This window comes from Solanum stenotomum, chromosome 3, assembly GCF_019186545.1.
Source record: "Solanum stenotomum isolate F172 chromosome 3, ASM1918654v1, whole genome shotgun sequence".
Taxonomy (NCBI): Eukaryota; Viridiplantae; Streptophyta; class Magnoliopsida; order Solanales; family Solanaceae; genus Solanum; species Solanum stenotomum.
The window spans coordinates 1,275,502-1,287,464 of NC_064284.1; the positions used below are offsets into that span (position 1 = coordinate 1,275,502).

At 35.3% G+C, this 11,963-nt stretch overlaps 2 protein-coding genes across 3 annotated transcripts; both read left to right on the forward strand.

Annotated features, from left to right (window-relative positions):
• The first annotated feature begins 1,104 nt into the window (after window positions 1–1,104).
• Window positions 1,105–5,762, forward strand: LOC125860370 (nuclear transcription factor Y subunit A-3-like). Of its 2 annotated transcripts, none has more exons than XM_049540310.1 (6): window positions 1,105–1,303; window positions 2,071–2,247; window positions 3,034–3,125; window positions 3,264–3,335; window positions 4,621–4,788; window positions 5,280–5,762. In XM_049540310.1, the coding sequence occupies exons 2-6, from the start codon at window positions 2,079–2,081 to the stop codon at window positions 5,628–5,630; spliced, it is 852 nt and encodes a 283-aa protein (XP_049396267.1). In that variant the 5' UTR covers window positions 1,105–1,303; window positions 2,071–2,078; the 3' UTR covers window positions 5,631–5,762. The 2 variants fall into 2 exon arrangements, with proteins under 2 accessions (XP_049396267.1, XP_049396268.1); XM_049540311.1 differs by having other exon boundaries at window positions 2,079–2,247.
• Window positions 5,763–6,373: 611 nt separating this feature from the next.
• LOC125860371 (PHD finger protein ALFIN-LIKE 4-like) lies at window positions 6,374–11,220 on the forward strand. Its single transcript, XM_049540312.1, has 5 exons — window positions 6,374–6,634; window positions 6,718–6,750; window positions 8,647–8,875; window positions 10,130–10,265; window positions 10,580–11,220. Exons 1-5 carry the CDS (start codon window positions 6,535–6,537, stop codon window positions 10,913–10,915), a joined length of 834 nt encoding a protein of 277 aa, XP_049396269.1. The 5' UTR covers window positions 6,374–6,534; the 3' UTR covers window positions 10,916–11,220.
• The last annotated feature ends 743 nt before the right edge of the window (window positions 11,221–11,963 follow it).

An 11,963-nucleotide genomic window follows, 5' to 3' on the forward strand; every position in this document is an offset into this window, starting at 1 on the left:
ATCAAAGACCACTAGATATATAGGGAGGTTGTGGATTAGATGGAAGGAGCCGTAAGGTGGTTGAGCGTTCTTTTGTTTTTCGACGGGATTAGGCATGGTGATAGTTTGCAGCACCGTGTTTGTCATAGTAGTAGCCGTATTCATGTAATTTCTTGCTTTTGTCATCTGTTGTAGTGTTCGTTTGTTGGTGATTGCACTATTTTCTTGATGTTAATGTTCCTTGACTTGCATCTTAGACCACTTTGAACATACTTCCATGTGAAAATTTCTACTTTATTAGAACCAATCATACTCACCGTCGGAGTTGACAACCATAAAACATCCATTTGCTTCGTGAAATGTGAATAGACCAAAAGTGGAAATTATAGTACAGTGATTTTAATAAAAGGCTAGGCTTGATTGGCTTGCGAAGAGAGTCATTTTTTGTGTTACATCTTTGAATTTGAGAGAGGGCTTTCCTCTTATATAGATCTAAAAGGATTCGTCCATAGGCTTGATTAAATATTGTTTGTCCATAGTTTAAATAAAAATAAAATAGGTATTTTGTAACAATATAGACATGTTAGTGAAATGCCTAAAAGAATAAAATTGAAACCCAAACTTGATTAAAGCTTACAAATAATATAACAATCATAACATAAGTCTTATTTCATCTTCTTGAAATAAAGGAGGACAAAAACTCTTATATCTTTAATGTATTCGATATATAGTAATTGTATTCTTCGTTTCAAACCGTATGGTCAAATAATAAAAGGAATGTACCAATATTATTTTGTACGCGAATTATTTATGTGGAGTTTAATTATTTATGTACTATTAACTATTCCATTTTTTATCATAGATTATACCATAGGTAAAATATATAAATTAATTATGCCAGATTTTAAATAGCAAATCAAACAAAATGTTAAACTTACCTGGATAAATTTAATACCCGCATAACTAATCTCGGAACAATCTCTCATGTTAGAGGAAGAGAGTCCTTTATACACCACATAAAATGACAAAAGAAGTTGTTGATGTAAATATTAATCTAGTCAAAAAGAAATACACCTCTTCAAGTTTCTCTACTTTTTTTGGCTTTTGTCTTTTTCTGCAGTGCCATTTTTCTTGCTCAAGTAAGGAGGGAAAAAAAACAAAAAACCTCTTCTGTGTCCTTTTCGCAGCCAAAGTTTTGTTGTTCTGTATACAGAGAGACTGGACTGGGACTTGGACTTCTTAAAGAAGCAAAATAATCAGAGGTGTTTGAATTCTGGGTTTGGTTCAACCACAAACTCTGTTCAATTTTCACAAAATCAACAAGGTTTGTTTACTATTTGTTGCATGCAAAAATGGGGTTTTTATCTTTAACAACTGCTTTGTTTTTGTTGATTCTTTAGGGATATACTAGTATACTACTCTGTTTGTTACCTCGGTTGCATTTTTCATTTCTTTTGAGTTTCAAAAAAGTGCATTTGTTTGTCGGTTCTATGCCTGATGCTTTAGTATCTCTATTCATTGTTGTGAGATTTACCATTTTTTAACAAGTAAAATTAGCTTCTGTTTGGCCTTAGATAGAAATTTCAAAATTGAGTTTTGATGTTGTGATTTTTGGAATCTGAAGTTGTGTTTGGACATGCATTTTACTTTTTTGAAGTTTTGTGAGTGCACGAGTCAAAAACCCAACAATAGGTTCAAGCCCCTTTTTGGGAACTTGAAATATTTGAAGACTTCCAACATTTGATCAATATTTTTGGCCAAACAGATATTTGAAGATAAAATACATGTTTCATCTTAGAGTCATAAGCAGTGGAGGAGCCCGCATTTTCACTGAAGGCGAGCAAAAAATATGAAGTACACACAAAGAAGCCAAGTTTATTCAATATGTAGTATATATAGATTTAAGAAGTTACCTAGCTACACAGTGTAGAAGTGTATTATGTCTAAGTCTGAGGATTGTAAAGTTATGACTTAAGTATGTTGTATTACCTATGGTCAGAAAATGCAGGATTTCTTCCGAAAGGATTCTGAGCTGAGTTAGTATCTTAACCCCATTTTGTTAGTGTTAATGATCATCACTCAATTCTGTAGATTTACAGATGCAACAAATGTCGACATTTCCTGGTCCTCAGAATTCCAAGGAATTGAATTATCATTTTCAAGATCAGGATTCCTCGTCTACTCAATCAACGAGTCAATCATGTCCTGAAGCTGTTAATGAAGGAGAAAGAAAAAGCCACGGCAAAAGCAGTATGCCTTTGCGAGCAGGTGAGAATATTCACTTTTGTTCTGCATCTTTTGAGATTCATAAATAGAACACTTTTAAGTTATGTCAGAGAATTTTTGAAACAAAGTAAGCATGTTTGCGATTAGGTTGTTTATAACTGTTTTCTCTATATCAATAAGGAGAAGCTAATTGATAGGAGTGTAGAAGAGAAATTTGCAAATTGATTGTTTAGTAGGTTGATCTAATTAAGTACTTCCATGTTGTTCCTCCAAATCTGATCGGTCACAGCCTTTTAATGTGGTGGATTGTATGTTCTTGTTAGCCTGCTAAGGAGGCACCACAGAAATGAACTTGAAATGTCGATACAAGGCCTGTACTACAGATTGCTTCACTTGTTTTTTGAGTTAGAATAGAGAGCTCATTTCTTGAAAGTAGGTTATAATTCTATTGCTAGACAGTGATGATTGAACAGACTGGAGAAAGTTATCTCTTTCAAGCTTTATTGCTCTGGGGCGTAATACCCGTACACCCCCACTTAAGCATCGAAAGATATACGCATACTAAATGTTGTGTCATGCTGCCCCTTCATTTCTCGTTCCTTTAGAAGGGCAGACATTCTTAATATCTAAATCATCTAGCTATTTCATGACCCACATGATATGTAAGGTTGATTATGTTGTATTTCGTATTTGGCTTACTAGCTGTTAGTGAGTTTGGTTATTTTAAACAGCCACAACTCTCCTTTTCCCTCAATTTTCACTTATTTCTTTTCTGACTTCTGCATTTTCTTAATCTGATCCTGTGGATATCTGCTTGGACCACACCAGGCAGTGTTAGAAGTAGTGGGAAGTCCGATGATTCCCGAAGTGTGTCAAGTCAGGAGCATGGTTGGACTTTCGATATGTATCAGAAAAATTTTGTGAGTTCATTAAGTTAGTTTTTCCCTACTCTTTTTATACGCAATCTACAACAAAATAACAACATACCCGGTGTAATCCCACAAGTGGGGATATGCAATCTCTAGTAAATTATTTATGTATTTATTGGTCTTTATTAGGCTGTTGTTCCTTTTCCTCATCCGGATCCTTACTATCACGGTCTAGTTGCTGCCTATGGAAATCAAGCCATGGTGAGTACAATTAAAGCTCAATTATTTTTGTATTGATGACGTGCACTGCTTATTTGGTTGTGTAAGACACTCAGAGAAAGAGAACTGAGCTTTTTCCATTTGATTGTTTTATCACATTCTCTTCTTTATGATGATCAGCAATTCTTTTGAGTAATTCTAGCACAACCGGCTCTAAAAGAGCCATTATGTCATCAATATTTTCACTAGAATTTCAATTAAAAATTTTGGTTATGTCATCTAAGAAAAACCTCCCTTTTAAATCTGTCTGGCTGATTCCTAATTTTACATTGAAACCTCCCCCCCCCCCCACCTTTTTTTTTTTACTAGTTCCATTTGTTCTTCATTAACATATGCGACAAACATATGAAACCTCTTGTGGACATTTTCTTGTTTCCAGTGATCTTGACCATCTTAGGGTGAGTAAATCATTCAGTCCATTGAATATGAGCAAGTTATACTATAGCTTTTAGCGAGGCACTTGTATTTGAAAAACCACCCAACTAGTGAATAACCAGTGTGCTCCAAATAATCACTCAAAAATGAAGAACTTGTTTTCAACTCTTCTTCTCCTTTTTTTTTTTTTGTTCCGTAGGAAAGAGAACTTTCTTTGGGTGGGGTGGGGGGAAGGATAGTGTTATATGGTTCTCAGTATGATATCTAGGTCATGATCCACCTGCAACACCCCCTCCCCCCTACCCCTCCAACCAATTTATAATATTTGTTATGTACTATTAGAATAAATGAAAACCACCTAAAACTACTAGTCAGGGTTGAATTGATTCAATCTGGTATCAGCACTTTTTAACTTTTTCTTCAAAGGAATTAGAGATGCGCTAAACTTGTGTTGGCTTTGCATTTCTGTGAAGGATTATAAGTAAATTCTAGAAAAGGTCTATGCCATTTTAGAGTTCTTTGAATTATCCTAATCACTTTGCATCTGCTTTACTTTGATGATTCCTTGCTTTTTTTGGCCAACTTATTCTTTGGAGAAGGAAAGTCCACTCATATGTTCAAGTGAATTTAAATATTATAACACCAAACATGAGATCCTTCATACAGACTTGTTCGATTAGATTCGCTACATTAAATATCAAAGGCATCTCCAATTAGTGGTATAAGTATATGGTCCCCATCCCTCAGTTTCTCTCTTATATAGATACCTATTGTTATCTTTTATGTCAAGCTGCCCATGATTAACCAAGTCTTTTGTTACGCTTGTAGTTGTTTAAGCCAGTGTGATCTGCCGATGCCCCCTGTTGGATCCTTACCATTTAGTTTTCTTCAGGTTCAATCCCAAATGTTAGGCATGGTTTCTCCTCGCGTGCCACTTCCGCTTGACCTTAAGCAAGATGAGCCTATATTTGTCAATGCTAAACAATATCAGGCTATCCTCAGGCGTAGACAGTACCGTGCTAGGCTGGAGGCTCAAAACAAACTCTCTAAAGGACGGAAGGTAAGTGTTTGATAATGGTTCAGCTTCACCCTTCTTGTTGCTTAGTATTTAGTCACTCACTCGTACGGGTATACATGTGTTAATGTGCTTTCAGTGCAAATCCAGGATTTACACCTAACTAATGCGTATAGCTTTTATGTTCTCACCACTAAATCCATTGTATTTTTGCAATTATGGGTTTGGATATTTTTTGAATCTTTAATGATTTTTCATATAAAGAAGCTGGGTTCATTTGAACCTACTATCATGGTAAGACAACCCAATGATTACCCTTAACGTGGTGTAATATTGTCTGCTTTGGGCCAAGCTTGCATGGTTTTCACCTAGAAGGTCTCGCACTATTAAGTGCATCCAACACCGTATAAGTAGTTTGTTCTTTTCTACATTTCATGTTGGGCTATGTTCACACACAGCTTACACCTGCTAAATCTAGATTGCATCCGCCTTTATGTGCTTCAGTTCTCTTATTTTTCTTTGACAACACATTTCAGCCATATCTCCATGAGTCCCGGCACCGTCATGCATTGAATAGGGCTAGGGGACCCGGTGGGCGCTTTGTCAATATGAAGAAGCCTCGAGAGTCCAAATCCCCTGATTTGATGAATGGTCAAGACAATCAGGTATCTGATGAGCTGCAACTCAACACAAAAATGTTGGAGCCCAATGTTCATCAATCCAGAAGCTACTCCACACCAGCATACTCTGGAATCACTAGTGGCTCGAACGGTGATGCTATTTACCATCACCAATCATTTAAGTACTACGCCTTCTCAGCGCGTAACAGAGGGACCTCACAGCTGGACAAAGAGAAGAAAGATAACGCGAGCAATCCATGTTTTTGATGCAAGTGTTGCTATTAAAAGTGGGAAGTCATCCTTGGCTATGTTAGTATTGTAGTACATTATTCTGAAAACTTTATAGTTAGTCCATAACCTGGCATGGTTGTTTTCTATTTAATGTTTTAAATACCTCAATTTTTTAGTTTATTGTGGCTGGTTTATGTCTTCTTCGCAATTTTTTATCGAATAATTGCGTGGTTTTTTTCCTTTTTTTTTGTTTTCTCATCTGGTATCCGCTATCATATTGGAACTCTTGACTAAATCTTGATTTGCATCGAAATGTCCTACGTGCTCTCGTAAAGTTTTGTTATTCGTTTCTATTTCTTGCTCTCTTTTTTTCCGGTTATTCATGTTAACCTAACACTATATATATGTCCATAGAATCAGAATTAACAATAATAAATTATGAAAAACTCAACTAGTCCAAAATTTAATAATCATCATAAATTGAGCATATCTAATATAATCTATTACTCAAAAGCGATTAAAATGTGAATAAAGTAATACAATAAAGACATAAATATGCCGAACATTAGTTAGTTAATTATGTTCTTGCTTTCTCAGTTCTATTAGGATATATATTTAAGTTAGATTGATAATTTTCGAAAAAAAATAACTATTAGAAAAATTATTCTTTGTACTCAAATATTTTGTTACAAATTATTAATTATGTTGACTATATATATATCATGCATAAAAAAAATAAAAAAACCCGTTGATATATTTGGGAGAAAATAGAATAATTAGTATAGTAGTATCAGAATTGGTAATCTTATTATCAAATTCTCTGAGACTCAAAAACCTTGTACGAAGTCAAAATTGCTTTTGACTTTCTTCTTCTTTTTTCATATGATTTTTGCCGGTGCTGTTTGTAGCTGCAAAAGAGGTATTTTTTGAAAAAAAAGAGATGGAATTTGGAGCAAAAGGACAGAAGAAGCCTAAACCCATTGATGTGTTTAAGAATGTCAAGGGCAGATATACTGGTTTAATTAAAGCTCTCACAACAGGTTTTCTCCTGTGTTTTTTTCTTTTTTTGTTATCATGTTTAATTTTGCTTTATTTAATTGATTTTGTTTTTTTTTGTATTCAGATGTTGAAGAACTTTATAAGCAGTGTGATCCTGGTAAGGATAATTCTTCTTTGTATTCTTTTTAAGTTATGGTCTCTGTTTGAATTTTGGGTTATCAGTGGAATAGGGTTGAAATTTTTTTGTTTCTGTAATAATTTGTAGTATGTTATATGCATTACGTTAAATTCGGTATTTAAACTTGATGAGTTCAACTTTTAAAGTTATTAAGTGCTTTTAAAATTAAGGGTTCCTTAAATACTGGGTACAGTTGTATCCATAGTATATAAATTTTGGATTATCCATTAAGAAGATCAATTTCACTGTCCAATGATTGTGGTATGTAAACTCCATCCGCCTTTGTCTATATGTCTTTTCTTTAGATAGATATTGAAAGATTTTGGACAATATTGATTAACGAGTAAGAACATCAATTTCACTCAATAGTATGTAAACTCCATCCGCCTTTGGACTCTAGGTATATGTCTTTTTTCTAGTTATTTGAAGTTGAAAGATTTTGGACATATTGGGAGAGGCGGATCTAGGATTTCAAGAACCTAGGTACACTACTAAACAAAGGAGAAAAAATAATATATTAAGTTGGAATTGTTCCTTGTCTTTTTAGATAAATAACTCAACATTCAACCAAGTGTTCATTCAATGCTTTTGGAGCATGGATAGCAACATATAATTCTAGAAAATACATAGTTTGGCGAAGAGAATATGGGTTCATGCAGGGGCGGAGCTACATGGAACTTATGGGGTTCATCCGAACCCCCTTCATCGGAAAATTTACCATATATATAGCATCGATTTATTGATTTACGAGTATATATTTAATAATGAACCCCCTCAGCATAAGCTAAAGGCTTGTTTCAGTGGTAAACTGGGTTCAAGATTCGGTCAAATCTACTCGGCTGCGAGAGTTCGAGTCCGGGTAGCATCGTTTTTTTAATCACAGTTTAGCTTGCTGTTGCTACTTACTATGTTTTATTGTTCTTGTTGACGTAGAATTGAATTTTATCTACTTACTTATATCCAACCTGATCCATTTATATCTGATCCGATCCGTTTACATGGGATACTATTAGCATGCTTACTTATTTTTTTGAACCCTCAATGAAAATCCTGCCTCCACCGCTGGGTTCATGTGCACACTATTTCTAGAGTAGAGCCACCCCTGAATATTGGATGATAGAGTAAGAACATCAATTTTACTCTCCAATGATCGTTACATTGCTTTTAACATCATTCCATCAGTGATCTTTTGTTCCTGTATCTGAACTTTTATATATGGGAAGATGAAATTCAAAACATTTTAGTCATTGTTACCCAGAACATAGAATCTCTATTCCGTTATGATAAGGTAGATCTGGATATGAATGTTCTCATATCCACATGCATTATAGGGAATTCTTTACCCCTCCTTGAAGCAGAAGAAGAATCAAGTTACATTGTGTGTAGCTTAAAAGTAACAATTCTGATTCTAATCCCTTGCTTTTGATTTGATAATGCTTTCCTCGTTACAGCGGTGAAAAATAAGTATACACAGGATACTAAGCCTTACAGCTGTAATTAGTGGTAGATATCGAATGAAGACGCTGTACGTCATGTTTTTGGAAGTGATATTTAGGGTGGCTGATCAGAGTAATGTCATTGATTGCTGGACCTTCTTTTACTCTATGTTGCTTGGACTCTTCAAAAATGTTGATGAGTGCGTATCAGATCCTCCAAAAGTAGTGTATTTTGGAGGATCCGACACGGGTGTGGCAGAATTTTTGGAGAATCCGAGCAACATCTACTATAAGCTCCCTCCTCACCGCACCTCCCCTGTCCTCCTCCAAGTTTTGTTACAGTCAATATGTTTAATCTGTCTTATCTCAAATTGCTTATAACACGGTACTCCTATTTCTTCTTGTTCATGCTCAAACATATCAACTGTTTTTTATGCAGAAAAGGAGAACTTAAGCTTGTATGGACTCCCAAATGAGCAATGGGAGGTCAATCTACCTGCTGAAGATTCACCACCAAGCCTTCCAGAGCCTGTTCTTGGTATCAACTTTGCTAGAGAGGGGATGGAACAAAAGGAGTGGCTTTCTTTTGTTGCCTATCACAGTGATTCTTGGTTGCTTGCTATTGCCTTCTACGCTGGTGCTAGATTTGGATTTGGTAAAGCCGAGAGGTACTTCTTCTCACTTGATTTCTTCTATGCAGCCAAAACATCTCCATGCTCGTAAAATTATCTTTGAGAGCATGTCCTGATGATTGACAATATACGTTTAGCGATTCTGCCTGCTCCAGTACCTCATTTGACGTTTTTTTTTGTGTTGATTCTGCTTCTCAATGCATTAAAGTTTTTTTCTCAATGCTCTCTGTTAAAAGCAGAAGTAATGCATCTGATTAATGTGTTTTAGGTTGGTTATATAGATTACACTAATACTTTTAGTATTGAGCTAACACTGCCCGTAACTATTACTAGCAAGAAAAGTTAAAAGCAGTAAGCTTGTTTAATTTCAGTTCATTGTATTTTGCACCTTTGGTGCACATTTTACTTTCTGGGAAAAATCATTAAAGTATTTTTTGGTCCAAATATGAATATTTTACTTACTTAAAATGGAACTACTACCCTATGAAATGAATTTCATGCCGAAATTCCTAATAGCACCTCTAGTACTTAAGCAGAAACAATGGAGGATGTTCAGGATATAGAAGTCGTTAATTAGCTTTATAAGTAATATATCCATTTTACTCCCTCTAGAATGTTCATGTTTGAATGGAAACCTATTTTAGTCATTTTGTAAGAAGATGAAGAGGTTCGGAAGGAAAAGTGAAAGGAAGGACGGGATGCATAGTGCAAAATATGCATAAAAAGAGGTGTGAAAAATGCAAATAGCTCGTTGAGTATTACCTTGAATACTAGCTTGCACTTGTTAAAATGAGCTGATAGAAGCGCACTTGTAGGAGTGGCTGTTAACAGGTTAATTAGATTAAACTAGCTTGGTTTATTAAAAAGAACATTAACTTGGTTTATTTAGTAGGGCTTGCTCTCAAATGAACGTTGATCATTGACCTCTGGGCTGTGGTTTCTTGACGTTGTATGGTGAACGTAACTCATGCTTGTCAAGCTGATATTTGCAGTTATCTGAGTCGACCAACCAACATCAATATGGAATTGTGTGGTTCAACTTAAATTCATCTCTGCACTTTTGTGTTTGTTGTATGTGAAATCGTTCATATTGAATGGTGATTCTAATGGGAAGCCCTTGTTCTAGATTTTTTTTCGCATTGAACTTTGTGGATAGAGGATTAGTACATTCAGATATCTATTAAGCTACCAGAGATAGTCTTTTGCCTCAATTGTGACACAAGTCATTGTGCTTTAACACTTCATGATGTTTACTGTGTTGTTGCTCATTAGTTGCCTTCTCTTTTCCAGGAAGAAGCTCTTTGACATGATAAATGATTTACCTTCAATACATGAAGTAGTGATTGGTGTGCCAGAGACGCAACAAAAAGAAAAACCTACAGTCCCTAATCAAAGTAAAAACAAATCCAAGCCAAACGCCAGTAAGGTAAAGAAATTATGTTCCCAAAGTATGCTTTATTTGCATGTCAGCTCTGTGATACCTTTTTGCGTGTTGTTAAGACTAAAATGATGTGTTTGCAAGCATCTGAATATCAATCTTATGGTCATTTTTGGCAGATTTTGATTCAAATTCTGCTTTAAAGTTCTGATTTTCTGGTATCTAGACTAGTTGTTGCATGAATAGCTTGTCTTAAACTAGCTTAATTGTCCGTGATCTTTCGACTGTATTGTACCCTTCTACCACATAATGTTAACTTCTTTTTGAGCTATCGATGTTTCCTTTTCCACTTGATAAAACAGAGGGCATCGGAGCCTCAGGGTATGCTTACAAAGTTGCAGCAAAAATATGAAGAAGAAGATGATGATGAAGAAGAAGCAGGAGAAGAAGAAGATAAAGAAGACGAGGAGGAATGGGGTATTGAGATGGATGTTGAAGAGGAGGAAGGTGAGACACTGTGTGGCGTATGTGAGGGGAAGTATGCAAAGGATGAGTTTTGGATATGTTGCGATCATTGTGAAACATGGTTCCACGGCCAGTGTGTGAAGATCACCGCTGCCACAGCTGAGTACATTAAGCAATACAAGTGCCCGCCTTGCAGCAGCAAAAGATCCCGGACTCACTTTACAGAATACTGATCAACAAGAGTTCTCTTGCTGCTAAGTGCAGCTAACTGTTTTAGTTAGGCTATTCATGATGTTTAGCAAAAATGTCTGAAGTTCAGTCTCAGCCATATGAAACTTCAAACGTTTTATCTCAAGTTAGACTTTGTTAAGACTAACTTCAGTCGTTGCATGTCTGAAGTTGTCCCCAAGTAAGTAGATGTGCCAAAATTTTAGGACATAACTTAAACAGTGACACCAAAATCAGGTCTATGTGTACTCCTCTACCCTACCCCCACCCAATTTTAAAAGTATTTATTTTTTAAACCACTTAGCTCGCTATCATTAGCTGTATTTTTTTTTAATTTTGATTGATTAGGATAAAGTTTTCGATAATCTTCGACTTTTTTAAAATATCCTGAATAGTTCCGGTAGGTAGGGTTGATGTTATTAAGAAATTAGTTGAATATAACAAGTGAAGCAATCAGGTTTTTTCCACTAAATGCTTTTCTTTTTCTTAAAAAAAAAAAAAAAACAGAAGAAACGTGGTTGCTGAAATAATAGTTACATATAGACAAAAGTTCTATTAATATAAATTTATGTATAATGGTCGGCTACTTGTGTTGTTGTTAACCACTATCATTAGTCATCTGACTATTAAACAATAAGATAATCTACTAAATCTAATCCCTTAATGTTGGATAATTACGTTGGCCCCACCACATTTTCCTGACTATCCTCGTTTTCAAACAAGTTGGGTTAGTTGCATGAATTTCCACTAAACTCATGTTACAATGACATTAATCTCACGAATGAAGTGCGGAGAGAATAAGATATACACAAATCTTATCCCCTATCTTTGCGGGTAAGAGAGACTATAGATCCTCGACTCTGAAAAACAGAAAAGTAAGAGAGAAAAGGAGACAACAAAATAACAATACACATAACATATGTAGCAACGGATATTAGTACACATTGGAGAAAAAAACTATGTGATACCTAAATCATACTACTAGAGTACTAGGAGTACGACAAGCATTCACTAACCTTATACCATGATCCTCGACCACCATGTCAGTTGAAA